This window comes from Somniosus microcephalus, chromosome 7 (assembly GCF_052327205.1).
Source record: "Somniosus microcephalus isolate GS21.2 chromosome 7, FLI_Smic_1.0, whole genome shotgun sequence".
In the NCBI taxonomy this organism is placed as follows: Eukaryota; Metazoa; Chordata; class Chondrichthyes; order Squaliformes; family Somniosidae; genus Somniosus; species Somniosus microcephalus.
This window is the reverse complement of record NC_140993.1, coordinates 190,772,186-190,791,767: the sequence shown is the minus strand read 5'-3', so window position 1 is coordinate 190,791,767 and position 19,582 is coordinate 190,772,186. Positions and strand designations below refer to the sequence as shown.

General features: G+C 41.3%; 1 protein-coding gene across 1 annotated transcript in view; it reads left to right on the top strand.

The window, feature by feature from the left end:
* Positions 1-19,582, top strand: part of csmd3b (CUB and Sushi multiple domains 3b) — a 1,929,854-nt gene that overhangs the window by 1,385,075 nt on the left and 525,197 nt on the right. Inside the window, exons 17-19 of the mRNA XM_085993978.1 lie at positions 3,017-3,133; positions 8,542-8,757; positions 9,163-9,351. Of these exons, the coding sequence (XP_085850104.1) occupies positions 3,017-3,133; positions 8,542-8,757; positions 9,163-9,351 (522 nt within the window). The remainder of the gene's footprint in view (positions 1-3,016; positions 3,134-8,541; positions 8,758-9,162; positions 9,352-19,582) is intronic.

Here is a 19,582-nt window from a genome sequence, read left to right as displayed (position 1 = left end):
GCATCTACCCTGTCAAGCTCCCTCAGAATCTTATATGTTTCAATAAGATCACCTCTCATTCTTCTAAACTCCAATGAGTATAGGCCCAACCTGCTCAACCTTTCTTCATAAGACAACCTCTTCATCTCAGGAATTAACCTAGTGAACCTTCCCTGAACTGCCTTCAATGCAAGTATATCCCTCCTTAAATAAGGAGACCAAAACTGCACACAGTACTCCAGGTGTGGTCTCACCAGCGCCCTACACAGTTGTAGCAAGACTTCCCTACTTTTATACTCCATCCCCTTGCAATAAAGGCCATCATTCCATTTGCCTTGCTAATTAGTTATTGTACCTGCATGCTAACTTTTTGTGTTACATGTACGAGGACCCCCAGATCCCTCTGTACCGCAGCATTTCGTAGTCTCCATTTAAATAATAATTTGCTTTTTTATTTTTTCCTACCCAAGTGGAAAACCGCACATTTTCCCACATTATACTCCATCTGCCAATTTTTTGCCCACTCACTTCACCTATCTATATCCCTTTGCAGACTATTTGGCCGCGATTTTGTCATTGGATGCGGGATGGGAGTGGGTCATGTGGTTTCCGGGTTTCAGTCCCGCCCCCAACTGCATCTGGCCCACGTATGTGATTTTACATTGATTGGCCTTGTTAAGCCCGCCCTGCAGGCTTGCCGGCCAATTAAGAGGAAGCCGGTCAGATGACGTCATTTGATTATGCATCATCTGCCGGTTTTCTTAAAGGGACCACGCACATTTTTTTTTGACAGCTCATTTCTCAGTGTTTGACAGCATTGAAGTGCTGCAAACACTGACAATCACTGTACAAAGGTGACCTCTTGCACCCAGGCTCTCCAATGACTCCTTCTATAGGCTAGAACAGATGGCAGCTGCAGGTGAGGTTACAGAAGCAATCTGTCTCTGGTGAAAGAGGTTCCCCCAATGAAGTGGGACTAGACATCAATTTCAAAACTTGTTACATACAGAAAAGTGTAAATGCATTAAAAATGATTTTCCCAACATTTTCTTACCTCTGAAACTCACCAGTGCACCATTGAATCCTTCATACCACTTCTGCAGCTGTTATCAATGCAGATACATTACAGCAGACTCAACACGCCACACTTACTTGGTGTGGTGTCTGGACATCGGGAACCCCGAGGCAGAAGTGGCAAAATTGAAAAAGAGCCTGTTAACTACTATCAAGTACCTGTTAACAGGCAGGTAAGTGGCTTTAATCCTCTTCCCGCCGCTAGGTGTCGGGTCCATGCGCAAATTGGAGACCCGACACTTGGGAAAATTATTTGGAGGCGGGTTGATGGCGGGATCGGAACCCGCCATCAATCAAAACTATTTTAACCCTTGACCCGCCTCCAAATCTGCCCTCTCAGTGCTGATAAAATTGTGGCCTTCGTGTCCTCCTCACTACTTGCTTTCCCACCTATCTTTGTATCATCAGCAAATTTGGCTACAGTACATACGGCACTTCATCCAAGTCATTAATATAGATTGTAAATAGTTGAGGCCCCAGCACTGATCCCTGTGGCACCCCACTAGTTAGTTTGCCAACCTGAAAATTACCCATTCATCCCGACTCTTTGTTTGCTGTTAGTTAGCCAATCCCCTATCCATGCTAATATATTACCCCCAACCCCATGCGCTCTTATCTTGTGCAGTAACCTTTTATGTGGCACATTATCGAATGCCTTCTGAAAATCCAAATACACTGCATCTACTGGTTCCCCTTTATCCACCCTTCTCGTTACATCCTCAAAGAATTCTAGTAAATTTGTCAAACACGATTTCCCTTTCATCAAACCTTGTTGACTCTGCTTGATTGTATGATGATTTTCTAAATGTCCTGCTATTACTTCCTTAATAATGGTTTCCAGCATTTTCCCAATGACAGATGTTAGGCTAACTGGCCTATAGTTTCCTGCTTTCTGCCTCCCTCCTTCCTTGAATAGGGGCGTTACATTTGCGGTTTTCCATTCATGCATAATCAGTGTTTAGGAAGGCTTGAGTGGTTTGCATGATCTGGAAGGGACTGCTCACATTTCATCTATTTCTGAGGGAAAGAAAAACACATCGGAGTTTAAAATTTGCAGTGATCATATTTGACTATTGAAGCAGTTTTCCCATGGAAAAGTATAAGGGGGAAAATTGGGTGCCTTTGCGCCTCCTGTTTGTGTCACTGGGGCTGACATCGACTCCTGCCATATTCAGTGGGAGTTTTGCGGCTCGCTACAGCATTGCGCCCCGATCTCCTTCACCCAGAGATCGTGACATAATCGCTGTGTGCATCACCCCGGTAGCGCGCCGGACCCGAAATTGATGTCCACACCCTGCAGCAGTGCCGGTTGAAAACACCAACAGCTGCAGGAGGCGTGCATCAGGTGGCCGGCCACTTTGGGGGCGATGATTAAAGGTGAGGTGGCCAAGGTAAGTAAAAAAAAACGTACCTTCCTTCTTCCAGTTTTTTTCTGCTTGAGTGAGTATCGGGCTGATCGCGGCTACCTTGGTGTTCCAGGCAGGTACTTTTTATATTGCAAAGCCTGCAGTGATGGTCCTTCCCTTTAAGGGAGGGAAGGAGCCTTTGAACACGGCAGCGCTGCACGGCTCAGTGTGCAGTGCTGCTGAAGTCTCCGCCCTGCCTGCTGCCGATTGCGCTCCAAGAAGGAAGTGGAGCGCTTGATTTAGCTCCACTTCCTTCTTGGAGCGCAAAACGGCGAATGTTTCAAAAGTTTGAAATTGTTAGCGCCTGGCGCTAACTTTTCAAACTTTTAAAAATTAATGCCCCTAAGCGTTGTAAATGAGTGAACCACTTGTGGTAATGACAAGTAATACCGAGACCATGATTACAATTGAAATGTAGTTGTAATTTAAATGGCCTTTGATGCCAATGCTTTTGTAGATTATAACCATTCTTTCCTTGCATAATATTGCAAACATTAAATAGTACCAAAGTGCTTTAATTTTTCATTTAAATACTGATTTTCTTTTTTCCTTTGTAGCGCTATGTGGTGGAGATATTCGAGGACCCACTGGTACTATTTTATCACCTGGTTACCCTGACTTTTACCCAAATTCATTAAATTGTACGTGGACTGTCGAGGTTTCCCATGGTAAAGGTAATGAACTATGTATATGAGGATTTTACTTATTCCTGCCTATAATTTGTCCAATCATATTCTAGTCATGCAGTCAATTTTGAGTTGAAAGGAACCTGTGTTGTAATAATGAACTGAAGATTTACTGAAAATGGCAATTATTTCAGATGAAACAAGTCGACTGTGATCTGTAAGTATAACACTAATTCAATCACCAACACATTTAGTTTATATATTAATTGTAATCAGTGAAAGCAATACACTCTGCCTAGCAAAATTATTGGTTGAATTGGCATCTGCTTAATCCAGAATTTGGAGGGGTTGGGGAGGCAGGGGATGGTGAGTTGGGATAGAATGGTAGAGAACAACTGGAAGGTGGCCCCTGACCCAAGTAGAAGATAAATCAGAAATATCAACAAATCTGAAGGAACCTGATTCTGATCCTTTACACACCTGATGACAGAGACGATACATTTTGCTTGGTAATATGGCATTACTCCTGCTTAAGCATTGTATTAATTTCCAAAAAATACCATGCCTATTGTGTATATGGAAGAAATTGGTCTTATCAGCATTTCAGGCAATCCTCAGTGGGATTAGAGCTCTTTCTGTTTTCCCTCGGCAGGTAGTTCTAAAGGTACCTGGAAATTTACTGGCTCGCTAGTGAGAAATCAGATGTAGTCAAAATCATAGCACCATTTTTATTTGAGTGCTTTGAAATCAATGATAGTCCAGAAATTAATATTAATACTCTGTGGAACAGAAAAATGGCATTCTTTGCGATACTGAATTCTCATTACGTATACAGGAAGCAGAGAGAGTGAAGCTATAAGTAAAGATATCTGTGGAAAATTCATGTTAAATACCTTAACAGATTAATCTATGTCTCCAATAGTGGAGTTGAAGGAGTGACTATCTGGCTCACGATGGAACTCCAGCATGCTGAGTAATTCTAGTAAGTTGTATTGGGATACAGACCTTAGTCGCCAAGCTTTTAAACAGAGATTATTACAGCAGAAGTACCAGATTGAGATATAATTTACCTCCTTATGTACAATATTGGAAGACCATCTAGGTAGTTCTATGAGTTCAAAACACAGCTATACATTCCCATCAATAAAGTCATGGAGCAACAGTTGTCTGCATTGTTGTTTACCATTGTGAACATGGCAACGTCACTAGCACCTACAGTGGTGACTTTGGTTATTCAAGCTGTATAGGAGCATCTCTTGTGAATGCCCCAACTAATGTTATGAGTGCTTTATGCTTTAACCTCCAAGATGCAATTACAGCCACCTTCCACTTGCTTGGAGAACTGTTACAAGCAAACATGAAGGAAGGATTCTGAAACCTTATAGATACCCATTGCTTTATGCTCACACAGATCAGTAGCTAGCATGAAGGGATGTACTCCATCAGTGGTCACTGTGGAGTAGCACAGTTCAAGGCAGCAGGAGCTAATTTCAACAGCAATTCTGTGCTATCATGCAGTCCTGCACAGAAGACCGAAAGCATTAAGTACATAGCAACTACAGTACCAGAGACCCTTAGAACTGATGCAGACTCATCATTGTTAGTCACCGATGCAGATAATGGACCTTCTGTACACCTGTAACATCACAGTTGATTATGCAGCCATCCAACAGCATGATTCCTTCATTAAGGAAAGTAGTTAGCAGTAGAACATATCAACAATGAACACAAAGGAGTTCACAACACAAAAGAGGCAAATGTGTAGCAAATTCAAGAAACATGTACACCACATGTTCAGACTGGAGGATGGTAGACAGTTGTGTTCCCCAAGGGTCAGTGCTGGGGCCACTGCTTTTTGTGATATATATAAATGACCTGGATATTGGAATACAGAGTAGAATTTTTAAATTTGCTGATGACACCAAACTTGGGGGATGACAAACAGTGAGGATGATACCAATCAACTGCAACAGGACATAGAAAGGCTAGCAGAATGAGCAGACAAGTGGCAGATGGAATTTAATACAGAGAAGGGTGAGGCGATGCATTTTGGCAGAAGAAACAGGGAGAGGCAATATACACTTAATGGCACAGTTTTAAAGAGTGTGCAGGGAAAGAGGTACCTGGGAGTTAATGTGCATAGGTCCCTGAAGGAGGCAGGACATATTGAGAGAGTGGTTAGCAAAGCATATGGGATCTTGGGTTTCATAAATAGAGGTATTGAGTACAAAAGTAGAGAAGTTATGCTGAACCTTTATAAAGCACTGATTAGGCCACAACTGGAGTATTGCGTCCAGTTCTGGTCACCACACTTTAGGAAGGATGTGAAGGCCCTTGAGAGGGTGCAGAGGAGATTTACCAGCATGGTTCCAGGGATGGGGGATCTTAGCTACAAGGACAACAGAAGCTGGATTTGTTTTCATTAGAGCAAAGGAGGTTGAGGGGTGATTTGGTAGAGGTGTACAAGATTATGACGGGTTTGGATAGGCTAGACGGCGAAAGGCTGTTCCCACTAGTTGATGGCACAAGGACTAGGGGACACAGATTTAATGTTTTGGGAAAGAGATACAGGGGGGACGTGAGGAAAAACTTTTTTACGCACCGAGTGATGAGGACCTGGAACTTGCTGCCGATGGATGTGGTGGAAACGGAGACACTCAATTTTTTCAAGGGGAGACTGGATAGGCACTTGAGGGATAGAATGGGGGAATGGGACTGAATGGATTGCTCCACAGAGAGCCAGCATGGACTCGATGGGTGGAATGGCCGCCTTCTGTGCCATTATGACTCTATGACACTAGTGCTGCACAACTTAATAAAATCAATTCACTGTTCGTGCATTTGCAGTTTGTAATTGTTTCATTATAAAGAAATAAAATAAAATATATTCGAATCATACAGCCCATAAGGCCATTCAGTTCATTGTGCCTGTGCGGATCCTTGACAGAGCTATTCAATTAGTCCAATTCCCCTGCTCTTTCCCCATAGCTCTGCAAATGTTTCCTTTTCAATTATATATCGAATTCCCTTTGAATGTTACTATTGAATCTGCTTCCCAGTTCATAACAACTTGCTGTGTAAAATAAAATTTTCATCTCCCCTCTGGTTCTGTTGCCAATCATCTTAAATGTGTCATCTGGTTTCTGACCCTTCTGCCAGTGGCAACAGTTTCGCCTCATTTACTCTATCAAAACCCTTGATAATTTTGAATACCTCTACCAAACCTCCCCTTAACCTTCTCTGCTTTAAGGAGAACAATCCCAGCTCCTCTAGTCTCACCACATAAGTGAAACCCCTCATCCTTGATATCATTCCAGAAAATCTCCTCTGTATCCTCTCCATGGCCTTAACATCCTTCCTAAAATGTGGTGCCCAGAATTGGACACATATACACAATACTCCAGCTGAGGCCTAACCAGTAATTTATAAAGGTTTAGCATAACTTCCTTGCTTTTGACTCTATGCCTTTATTTATAAAGCCTAGAATCCCGCATGCTTTTCAATAGCCTTATCCACATGTCCTGACACATCTGTGTATGTGAACTCCCAGGTCTCTCTGTTCTGCACCCCCTTTAAAATGGCAATTAAGATTCTATGCTAGTTATTCATTTGTGATTTTTAACATGTTCAATTAGCAAGTTCAATTGGACTTTTTTTCCACATTTTTGCGAGAGTTTCTAATATTTATTTTTGAATGGTAGGTATACTCAGATTACAGGCAATTAATATGTTAGCCCATCATTTTGCCACTCTTTATGCATGTTCAGTTTTGTGTGCAGTTTCACAGGTAAAGGAATTTTTGATTCTATATTCTGTGAGGGATCTGCATTAGAAAAATAGATATTTGTTTTTTCACAACATCAAAGCATAACACAAGATTGATCAAGACTAATTTCTGACGTACTCATGGCTAAAGTGTCTGTTATCTGCTAAGCTACATCTATCACTACTATAAGTTTTTTGAGATAAGCAAATAAGAATCTATATTAATCCAAAAATCTTTCTATTTCTTAGCAAGTAGAATGGTGGCCAAGTGGTCAGAGATAAAAACCTGATTACGAACTTTCATGCAAGTCATCAGTAACATAGAAACATAGAAACTAGGAGCAGGAGTAGGCCATTCGGCCCTTCGAGCCTGCTCCGCCATTCAACGAGATCATGGCTGATCATCCAAACCCTAGCACCCGGTCCCTACACCGACAGCCATCCCACCCAAGCCCTATCCCCGTAACCCCACATATTTAATCCCCCCCCTAACACTAAGGGCCAATTTTTTTATCATGGCCAATCAACCTAACCCGCACATCTTTGGACTGTGGGAGGAAACCGGAGCACCCGGAGGAAACCCACGCAAACACACTAGTCGAACTGTTAGATGTATCACCCATAACACTTTTTTTAACCACTTACAAATTCTTAATAGCTTCTACATAACTACTGTGGTTCTAAATTGGTGGAGTGTCAGGAATCCACCAACTGTTGAAGATGGAAGGGTGAGGAGTGAATTCTGTGAGACTACCCCATTGCGACACTAATTATATTTCTGAGTGATTGTCCAGAGCTACATCTCCGTTACTTCAATACTGTAGTTATTTCAGGATCTTATAGATCTGTGCTTCTGGATGACAAGAGTGGACTATTGAAGTTAGGCTTTATGATAGCAAAGAAATCATGCATATGTGGGAGAGAAAAGCTGAAAAAATATAAAGCCTGGAGGACATGGCTCAGTTTGGACAATGTGCCTGATCACTACACCACAGAGAATTGGATGGACATGTGTTCATCAAAAGGTCACACGTGACCCTCTTCTTTTGATCACAGAGTATCAAATTATGGGGATCTCAACTGAGAAGAAACTTGTCAGGTCCAACAGTTCCTGCAGCTTGTTTCAAGGGATAAGCACCTTCAAATCCAACTTTCCCAAATTAACTTACACAAGCACAATTCAGACCCATTTAGTTCATGCTTTGTATTTAGTTTTCATTGATAGTGAATGCAAATTATTTAGATTTTTTCTTAATAGTTGTGATATTTTTCCTCCTACTATTCCATTGAAAAATGCACTTGTGTAATGCTTGTTAATTCATCAGTACCAAGGGTCAGAGTGAGTGTTAATCTGCCCTATAAATGACAGTTAAAATATACATCGGCTATTGATTTATTATGGTTTTAAAGGGCATTGCCAGTACTGCTTCTGCAGTTTTCTTTTAATGCAAATAAATTGCTTTATAAATTCTAATCCATTCATTGATAAACCATTTTGTAAATTTAATGTGGTTGTGCCAGGCAGAGCAGCAGGGGTTGTTGCAATAAAGAATAATCTTCAAGTGAGGGAGCTTTCATTTGAATGAGCATCTGTTCAATGAAAGAAAATACATCAGTGATTCTTGCCTAACTGTAAGTCATTAATGAGATTTGAATGTGATTTAAACTCCTTTCATTTTCTTTTTTTGCAGGTGTACAGTTCACCTTTCACACCTTTCACCTGGAGGATCATCATGACTACTTTCTAATCACAGAGAATGGCAGCTTTACTCAGCCTCTAGCACGGCTGACTGGCTCAGAACTTCTTGCACCAATTAATGCTGGTCTCTATGGGAATTTCAAGGCTCAATTACGCTTCATTTCAGACTTTTCAATATCATATGAAGGATTTAATATTACATTTTCAGGTGAGAAAATAGGCAAGTGATATACTAATCAGTAAATAAAATAAATTGTTGAATATGAAAGTAATCAATCCTAATTTTAACACAGAAGAATAAAAAAAAACCAGATCTGTTGTAGTTAGAATATTTAAACTCTTGACCTCCCTTCTTACATCTTAGTATTCTTGGGCTTGTGATTCCAGTTCTGATGAGAGGTCAAACCTGAAATATTAACCTTTCTTAAATTTCAGATGCCAATTGATCTGTAAGACATTTCCAGCATTTTCCACTTTTATTATTTAACAACAACTGTATTAAAGCATCTGTTTCAGATCTTATAGATGTTTAAACTTACAAATGGCTTTCTCCTTTGAGACCTTTTTAAAAAAAAGTATGCTTCTTAACACATCTCTGTGGTGATAATGGCAGAATACAACTTGGAACCCTGTGAAGACCCGGGCAATCCAACATTTGGCAAACGTCTCGGGACATCTTTTGGGATTGGCGATTCTCTAACTTTTTCCTGTACTCCTGGTTACCGTCTGGAAGGTGCATCGCAGATCACATGTCTTGGAGGTGGTCGTCGTGTGTGGAGTGCACCTCTGCCAAGGTGTGTGGGTACGTGGTCAGCTGCTTTTGTTTGCTCGTACATGTAGTTGTGGTTTATGGAGTTGTAGTTAAAAGCATGCACAATATAATGAAACATTTAGTCACAGCAGTGTTCATACTGGATTCAATAGACAATATTAGTGTTTGAGTGGGATGGAACTAGATATCCTTTCATGGTTGACTTGGCTTCTAAAATTGTTGACTGAATCTTAGCAATCTCTTTGTTATGTAGGTGAATGTGGATCAAATAGCAATTGATTAACCTTTTTGAAATCCAGTAGCCTGAAGGTAGAATAATAAGGTGCTATTATTTTAGATTTAGTTCAGAGAAAATGATTTCACTAATGGGAAAAATATCATTCTTAACTTGGGGGAGGGCCTATGCAATTGAAAATAATTGTGCAACAGTAAAACAGACAATATTATGTTAAAATGAAAGCTGGTCATTTTGGGAACATAACAAAAATATCCTGATTTAAAGAACAGTCAAATACTGAATATTCTAGACTAGTATTAAGGAACCATAAAAATGCAAGTAGAAACATTTTTCTCATGGCTGAAAGAACTATTTTCCTATCCGTCCACATTATAATATTCTACTTAGTCAATTAAAAAAAATTCTGGATCAAGCACATCATCATACTTTACTTTTCGTTTAATTGGTGTGAAAATAAAGCCATCAGACACTGCAATTAACCCCAGCCCATAAAAGACCTTTTACATTTGTGTTCATTATTTCATCTTTTCCGTATTTTTTTTCTCTTCTTACTACTCCGATCCTGAAGGCAGTGACTATTATTGGAGTCGCAACAGTAGCTATTTGGTATAACAACAGAAAATGCTGGGAAAACTCAGCAGGCCAGGCAACATCCGTGGAGAGAGGAATAGAGTCAACGTTTCGAGTCAAACTCTTTGTCAAGACTGGAAAGGCACAGGAAATGAAATAGATTGAAAGGCCAGGCTGGGAGAGAACAAAAGAGAAATGAAGAGACATTAAGAGGTATTAAAAACGAGACGAGATGGTGATAGGACTAGTGGAGACAAAAGACGGCTCTAGATTAGGTGTGAAATGTGCTGGCAGAACGAGAGACAGCTGCCATGTGGGAGAGAGAGAGAAAAAAAAGAAAGGGGGGGTGGAAGGGCCAAAACAAAGGGGTGGATAAAAAATATAAGTAAAAATGTAACAGGGGCCGAGGTTATGATCTGAAATTGTTGAACTCGATATTGAGTCCAGAAGGCTGTAAAGTGCCTAATCGGAAGAGGAGGTGCTGTTCCTCGAGTTTATGCTGAGCTTCCATGGAACAATGCACGAGCCGAAGTACAGTGAGGTCTGAGTGGGAATGGGGCAGTGAATTAAAATGACAGGCGACCCCCTTTCTTTTTTTTCTCTCTCTCTCCCACATGGCAGCTGTCTCCCATTCTGCCAGCACATTTCACACCTAATCTAGAGCCGTCTTTTGTCTCCACTAGTCCTATCACCATCTCGTCTCGTTTTTAATACCTCTTAATGTCTCTTCATTTCTCTTTTGTTCTCTCCCAGCCTGGCCTTTCAATCTATTTCATTTCCTGTGCCTTTCCAGTCTTGACAAAGAGTTTGACTCGAAACGTTGACTCTATTTCTCTCTCCACGGATGTTGCCCGGCCTGCTGAGTTTTTCCAGCATTTTCTGTTGTTATTTTGGATTTCCAGCATCCGCAGTATTTTGCTATCGTAGTAGCTATTTGGTATCTTGTCAAAAGACCTTTCTTCATATGTGATCCTGGGCAGCTAAACCCATCTGGTCTTTAACTGATCCCCATGCAAGTATGCCCAGTAGAGATTACTTGATAGTGATATGCAAGGGAAATGCTTTCTATATTTATCCTTGTCCTAGTCTGGGAATGCCCAGGCCAATTGAAGAACCTCTATTCCTGCACCAGCTGAGATTGGCTAACAGCACAGACCAAGGCTGAAACATAGAAGTTTCCTGTTCACTACCACACAACATACTGAGCCACTGCGGAATCTTTGTTTATTTCAGTTTCAAAATTTTCAAGATATTGCTGTTCAGAATTATGTACTAACATTTGTTTCCCTTGGCTGGGGAGTTTAGAACCAGGGAACACAGCCTCAGGATAAAGGGTAGGCCATTCAGGACTGAGATGAGAAGAAATTTCTTCACACAGAAGGTGGTGAATCTTTGGAATTCTCTACCCCAGAGGGCTGTGGAGGCTCAATCATTGGGTATATTCAAAACAGAAGTCGATAGATTTCTGACTAGTAAGGGCATTAAGGGATATGGCGATAGGACCGGTGAATGCAGTTGAGGCAGAAGATCAGCCATGATCTCATTGAATGGCGGAGCAGGCTCGAAGGGTCGAATGGCCTACTCCTGCTCCTATTTCTTATGTACTTATGTAACAATGGTATGCATTGGGAATGAATGGGAAGGTTTGGACTTTGGATTCGCATTCAGATATTTTGAGCCCAAGGACACTAATAGGCATGTTTTAAAAGCTTTTGAGTGTCATTTTTTTAAGTTACGAAGAAACTGACTATTGTACCACAATATAACTAGAAAATGGTTCTGTATTTTTTTTAAAGTCATTTTCAGTAATTTAAAATCAGGTTACTCCCAGATTGACACTGTGATTAAAAGTGCTTATTTTTTGTGATAAACCCTTTTTCAGCTGTATTAATCAAACTGCACCAAGTGACCATGCTTAAAAATATCAAGAAATAATTTTTTAAAGCAAATTTCTGTTTCAAAAATATACCTTTTAAAACGCTCCCCGATTGCGCTGATTCAAGGCAGATTTTACATTCGGCAATATGTAAATGAGTTTGAGTGGAAACTCGAGAAAACAAAACATTCTCAAAACAGGCACAATTTGCACCTGGATCGCTGATTTCACCCAAAGCAGGGGCTCTACTCCAACCTTTCTATATCTGTTGTAGGCCACACTTCAGCCGCGATTTTAATTACCTCAGCTGCTCCGTGGTGGGAGACGTAGGTGGCAGGTCTCGGCCCCGCTGCTGACTCCATCCCATCTCTGAAATGAATTTACCGTGATTAGGCTTGTTAAGCCCGCCCAGCGTGTTTCCCAGCCAATTTGAGGAAGCTGGTCTGGTGACGTCATTTGATGACATGTCATCAGCCAGTTTCCTTAAAGGGACCATGGCCAACTTTATTTTGACATTTGTGCTGTCAGTGTTCGACACCATTGTGATGCTGCAAGCACTGATGAGCACTCTCTTTGCAGGGCTGCACCCAGGCTCTCCTATGACTCCCTCCATATGCTTATGGAAGGAGTCACAGCACACAGGGAGGTCCTCTTCCCATGGGCAAAAGAGACCTTCCCAGGAGATCAACACAGCCTGGTTGCATGTTGCAGCAGAGGATGCAAGCAGGGATGTGGTCAGGAGGACCTGGGTGCAATGCCGCAAATGTTTCAATTAACTCAGTAGATCACGAAACATTAGTACAAAGCCACATTCAACCTCATCGTGCTGTGCCACTCATCACATCCCCATCACTCTGCCTTCCTTACCCTACTCCTGCACACCCTTACTCACACCAACTTACCTTGCATCTCCACCCATCCCTCTCTATCTACATTATCACATCCCCATCTCACTAGCCACCCCTCACACACATCCTAATCTTAGTGCAATCATACCAACTAACAACACACAAGGGTAGGCACTTGGGTGTTTTATGCAATGTTCATGTAAAGTTTCTGTTAATGTGGTGTCAAATATTGAATCCTTTATTTTCAACACTTTGCATTCTTGAACAGATTTTTGTGCACCTTTGGAAGTGGCTTCGTGAGTTGCAGTGAATGGTGAGACATAATGGTACCCCCCGCAATGGCGATGAGTGTGAAAGGAATGGCTTGGGCATTGTAGGGATGCTTTATGGTGTTGGTGTGGGGTGGTGCCAACCTGGTGCATCATGTGGCAGCCAGGGTGTACAGCATCAAGTGAAGTAAATCTGGCCATGGCGAGGCCATCCCTGGCCTCCCGGGCAGCAATGTGGTCAGGTGCTGATGCCCTGTGTCCTGTGCAGCATCAGGTGATTGCAGAGAAGGTTGATGTTGTTGTTGGTGCTGCTGATGTGCCTGGTGCTACTGGTGTTTGAGTTGATCATGGTGGGATTCTGAGGACCAAGGTGAGAGAGTTTCAAGGACACCCATGCTGATGGAATTGATGGCAGGCGAAGCTGAGATGACTGAAGTGATCTGTCAATGGTGAGAGAGGTAATGAGGTCAGACTGGATGGAGACTTGTGTAAAGACTTGCAGCATGGTGAATCTGTTGTGGTAATGCAGTGAGAAAGAGTTTGTGGCTGAGGGAAGACAGCTCTGTAATGTGGAAGCTTTTACTGTACATTTGAAGCTGTCAACTCAACAGCTGATTCAATGGCCACTGACCTCCCGCCTCAGCTTCACAGACGAGGTCTAGGCACAGCGGGGAACTGGTGGGTGACCTGTCCAATCCAAAAAGCTGGGAAAAAACCATTGATAGGTGACTGTAAACAAGCCACTAATGATTTTAATTGCCTCCCCCGCCGCTGCCTATTGGGTCTGTGCCGCACTGGCAGACCCACATCGGGAAAGTCCAGTGTGTGCGTTTTGACAATGGGTTCCTGACCTGCTGTCAATCATTTTAAATTTAGCAGCTGACTTACCACCCATCCCGTCTGCTGAGCGCCAGCAAAATTCCGACCTTATTTGTTATTCAGTACAATTTAACTCTTGAACTGCTGGCATGTCAATGCGATGAGACAAAGACTGTCCATAGTAAACTGGGCAAATCTATTAATGGGTAAAAAAGACAGAAGATCAGTGAGAGGTGTTCAAAATAGAATTTAATGCGATACAGAACCAGTTGATACCCTAAGTGGCAAGAGCTCTACTTGTCAAAAAAACAGCTAAGGATGACTAAAGAGGTAAAAGATAACATAAAACTAAAATAAAAAGCATAAAAAATGGGGAAAAAAGCACAGATGGGAAAGATACAAGGAATAGCAAATGGTGACAAAACATAGTAAGAGCTACAAAAAGAAGTATGAAAAGAAACTTGCAAGGGATATCAAAATCAACACAATTTTTTACAATTATATTAGGAAAAAGAGGATGGTCAGGAGCAATATTGGCCCCTTGAAAACTGATAACGGTGATATTTTCAATGATAATAAGGAAATGGCGGACATATTGAATAATTACTTTGCGTCAGTATTTACAGTAGAAGAGGATAGCATGCCGTAAATCCCAAGGAAACGAAAACTGAATCAGGGGCAGGTACTCACTAAAATTAACGTAAGCAAAATAACAGTATTGAAGAAATGATGGCACTCCCAGGGTTTTAAAGGAAGTAGGTGAGCACATTACAGATGTTACCAAAGTTCTCTCGAATCAGGAACTGTTCCTTTAGATTAGAAAATTTTGCATGTAACTCCGCTATTTAAGAATGGTGAGAGTGGGAAAACAGGGAAATATAGACCAGTTAGCCTAACATCTGTTGTCGTGAAATTACTAGACTTTATAATTAAGGAGAGGGTGACTGAACACCTTGAAAATTTTCAGCTGATCAGAGAGTGGCAACATGGATTTGTAAAGGGTAGGCCATGCCTGAAGAACCTGATTGAATTTTTTGAAGAACTGACTAAAGTAGTGGACTGGGGAATGTCTATGGATGCTATTTATATGGACTTCCAGAAGGCATTTGATAAAGTCCCTCATAAGAGACTGTTAACTAAGGTTGAAGCCCATGGAATTGAAGTCAAATTATTGGCCTGGTTAGGAAATTGGCTGAGCAGTAGGGATAATGGGCAGGTACACTAATTGACAGGATGTGACTAGTGATGTCCCACAGGGATCTGTGTTGGGGCCTCAACTATTCACTGTATTTATTAGGCAATGGGATAGAAAGCCACACATCCAAACTTGTCGATGACACTAAGATAGGCGGCATTGTAGGCATTGTAGGCAGTGTAGATGAAAGCATAAAATTACAAAGGGATATCGATAGATTAAGTGAATGGGCAAAACTGTGCCAAATGGATTTCAGTGTAAGCAAATGTGAGGTCATCCACTTTGGACCTAAAAAGAATAGAACAGGGTACTTTCTAAATGGTGAAAAGCTAAAAACAGTGGAGGTCCAAAGAGACTTGGGGGTCCAGGTACATAGATCATTAAAATGTCATGAACAGGTACAGAAAATAATCAAAAAGATTAATGGAATGCTGGCCTTTATATCTGGAGGATTAGAATACAAGGGGTTAGAAGTTATGCTGCAGCTATACAAAACCCTGGTTAGACCACACCTGGAGTACAGTGAGCAGTTCTGGGCACCACACCTTAGGAAGGATATATTGGCCTTGGAGGAAGTGCAGTGTAGGTTTACCAGAATGATACCTGGACTCCAAGGGTTAAATTATGAGGAGAGACGACACAAACTAGAGTTGTATTCCCTGGAATTTAGAAGGTTAAGGGGTGATTTGATCAAAGTTTTCAAGATATTAAGGGGAACAGGTAGGGTAGATAGAGAGAAACTATTTCCCCTGATTGGGGAGCATAGGACTCGGTGACATGGTCTAAAAATTAGAGCTAGATCTTTCAGGAGTGAAATTAGGAAACACTTTTACACACAAAAGGTGGTAGAAGTTTGGAACTCTCTTCCTCAAACGGCAATTGATGCTAGATCAATTGTTAATTTTAAATAGGAGATTGATAGATCTTTGTTAACCAAAGGTATTAAGGGCTATGGGGCAAAGGCAAATATGGAGTTAGGTCGCAGATCAGCCATGATCTCATTGAATGGCGGAACAGGCTCGATGGTCTAAATGGTCTACTGCTGTTCCTATGTTCCAAGGGCAATTTCAGTCACTTTCAATTGATTAGTTTTCAAATCCCCCCATTTGATATATTGCAATAAAGATTAATATTACAGTAATAAAACCGAGTATCTTTAAGAATTCTATAGAACTAAATTTAATACTTATAACATAGCTATAAATAAAATATTTGGAAAATGTTATTTATGATTGTCCAGCCTTTAATTTTCACCCATTCTCACTTTTTATTACTTTACTAATATGACTTTTTTCTAATTTAACAATTCTTCCTTTTTTCTTTTAAAAATTAAACCCACAACCTTATCCTGTTTGTCCTTCCATTTGGAGGTGGGATCAAAATGGAATAATTTGGATATCCACAGGCTGAAATCCAGCTCAAGCCTGTATTTTTTGCTAGTTAAAAGCCAGAAGGTTGGCAAATCAGTGTTTTATCTGTACAAGCACTTAAAACAGAACAGGCCAACAGCAAGTGCAGTCTGCACCAGACGAGTGAAGAAAAGCAGCAGCTTATGTAAGGCCTAGTAATGAACCAGCTGGAGCACAGAGATGACATTGAATATAACCCAAGGCAGCCATTACCTAAATCTCATAATCCGAGGCTCAATGTGAGAGAGAGCCTTCGTATTCCACAAAATTTGATAATGTTTATGGGCAGCTGGATCATTTCAGGCATTTACCCAGCAGAACAGGGCATTTTTTTTTGCATCATCAAAGAGGAAAATTGAGCAATAACGTGAATTGAAAAAACAAAAGATAAATTTATCAATTCTAAGTAAAAATGAGTAATAAAAATGATAAAAATACAATCAAAATAACAGCAAATCATCAAGCAGCTATTTTCAAAAAAGTCTGGGGTAGATTTTCAACTTAACCACCCAGCGTAAAATTGCCATCATGGTTCAACTACCCATTATTGAAACAACCTGAAATTCATTTCCATTGATCTTAAGTTATTTCTTTTTTTGCCCATCCTGACAAATTTGGGTTTAGATTTAGGATTTATCCAGTAATGAGGAAGCATTGCTGAGAACAATTGTTTGCTAACTTCCCAGACTCCTGAAATTCATGCAGGAGAAATTAGGAGTAAAAAATATACAAGAATCAATAGAAACTGACTTGCTGGAGCTTTTGAGCTAGATAATGAAAGCTTCGGGGCTGCATATGCCTCCAACCCGTTCCCCCTTCCCAGGCTCTAGTTTGGAGTCCCCAGAGTTGTACTCACTTCCGAGTATGTTCTCCATAAACTTCCGAAGAAAATGCTGGTTTTCCGAATAGCGATTGCTGTTGTAGTAATCAGCTCTGCTCTTGGATCGATGCTTCACTCCCACAACTTCATTTTGCCCTAAATGCTGTGATGCAAGACTGAATATTAATGTTTCATAAGGCTCAGTGTACTGTAAGCTTTTTTTCCGAATTTCCCAACTACTGAGCTGTCCCCTGGGTTAGAGTCTGAGTTTAGCAGAGCTTTACCCCAAGAGTGTTTATAATGGCAGGACAGGCCTACAGAAGGAAAAGGAGACTGAGACCCAACAACTGCAGGGGAGGGGGCTGTGAGCAGGACAAATCCCAAAACTGGCATATCGGAAGCATTTCCATTTCAAGGGGGAAATAGTCAGCTTTTCCCAGAGTTTTGAAAAAAAATTTTGAAACCTGGAATCTCTTGTGGTTTTTTAACTAGCAATTAAAGGAAGTGCTGGCTGATCACAGCTGGATTTTGGGGATTTCTGGGATTCTTAGCAGGTTGAAGAGGATGAAATTGGATAAGGCTCAAAAATGGGTGAGGACACTGCGGGGCGAGATTTGCTCGGGCCCATTTAGAAAGCGCATGCAGTGCGTTAATGTGGTGCTGCCTGCTAATCTGAATGATTTTTGCGCACAACCCAATGACGAACGCATTGCTTCAGGCTGTGCACTCAGCAGGAGGCCCAATTTCGCATCGCTGTAGCGACACTGCATTTTTGTAAAGCAAAGATATTCGTTTTGAAAGCAGTCTCAAGCCCTTAAAGCTCAACTGCCTTCTTGAAAAAAAAAGATTAAAATCATTCAAAACTAGGCTGTCTTCAGTTCTTAAAGCTGAACTACCTTCTGCATGTAAAAAATGGTAAAAGTGCTTCAGCACTAACACAAACGGATACGATATAATTGCGATTATGGAGACATGGCTGCAGGGTGTCTAAGGCTGGGAGCCGAATATCCAAGGATATTCAATATTTAGCAAGGACAGGCAAAAGGAAAAGGAGGTGCGGTGGCGTTGTTAGTAAAGGATGAAATCAGAGCAATAGTGAGAAAGGATATTGGCTCAGAAAATCAAGATGTAGAATCAGTCTGGGTGGAGCTAAGAAGCACCAAGGGGCAGAAAACATTGGTGCGAGTTGTCTATAGGCCTCCAAACAGTAGTGCTAATGTAAGGGACGACATCAGACAGGAAATTAGAGATGCATGTAACAAGGGTACTACAGTAATCATGGGTGACTTTAATCTACATATAGACTGGCCAAACCAAATTAGCAATACTGTGGAGGATGAATTCCTAGAATATATACGAGATTTTTTTTTGACCAGTACATTGAGGAACTACGGAACAGGCTATCCTGGATTGGGTATTGTGCAATGAGAAGGGGTTAATTAATAATCTTGTGCGGGGTCCTTTAGGGAAGAGTGACCATAACATGATAGAATTCCTCATTAAGATTGTTAGATCCGTGTATCTTGATGTGGTGTCCTTCAATAATTAGACAACAAGACTGCAGGGAACGATTCAACAGGTGTTTACTGAATGAGGGTTACTCTAGAACTATCTGTACAGATCACTACTCAGGGTTTATATACAGGTGTGGTCACTGCCGGTACTACAGTATACAGGAGCTGTAAAAAGTAGTTCTCCCCTTAAAGGTACATACATTACAATTCCTCCCCTTTTAGATTAACAGTCCATAACACTCATTTAACAATTAAATATCAAACTAATTACAATTAACACTTTTAACATGCAACATTAGCTGAAAATAGTCTATTTATAAATTCAGTCTTTGGGAGGCTTCCTGATCCTTTCTGGATAGCGCCTTTCCCGAGTGTCTTGCTCTTGGTGCGGAGGCGATTCTGGCACCCTGTCATCGGTTGGTTCATCCGCTTCCGATGCTACTGTTTCTGGGGTAGATGCTACCTGTACGTCGGGTTCATCACCAGGTACGTATGGGTGAGACATGGGGTTGACTCGTTCCTGTGATGCTAGGATCTGGTCGGCATGGTGTCTCACAATGTTCTCCCAACATCCACTGTGTACATTAGTGGCCCCTGCCGTGTGCATATCGTTCCTGGTTGCCATTTCTCTGTTCGGTAGTCGCGGGCCAAGACTGGTTGCCCTACATTGAAGCTCCTTGTCGGCTTCTCATTGGTGTGCTGG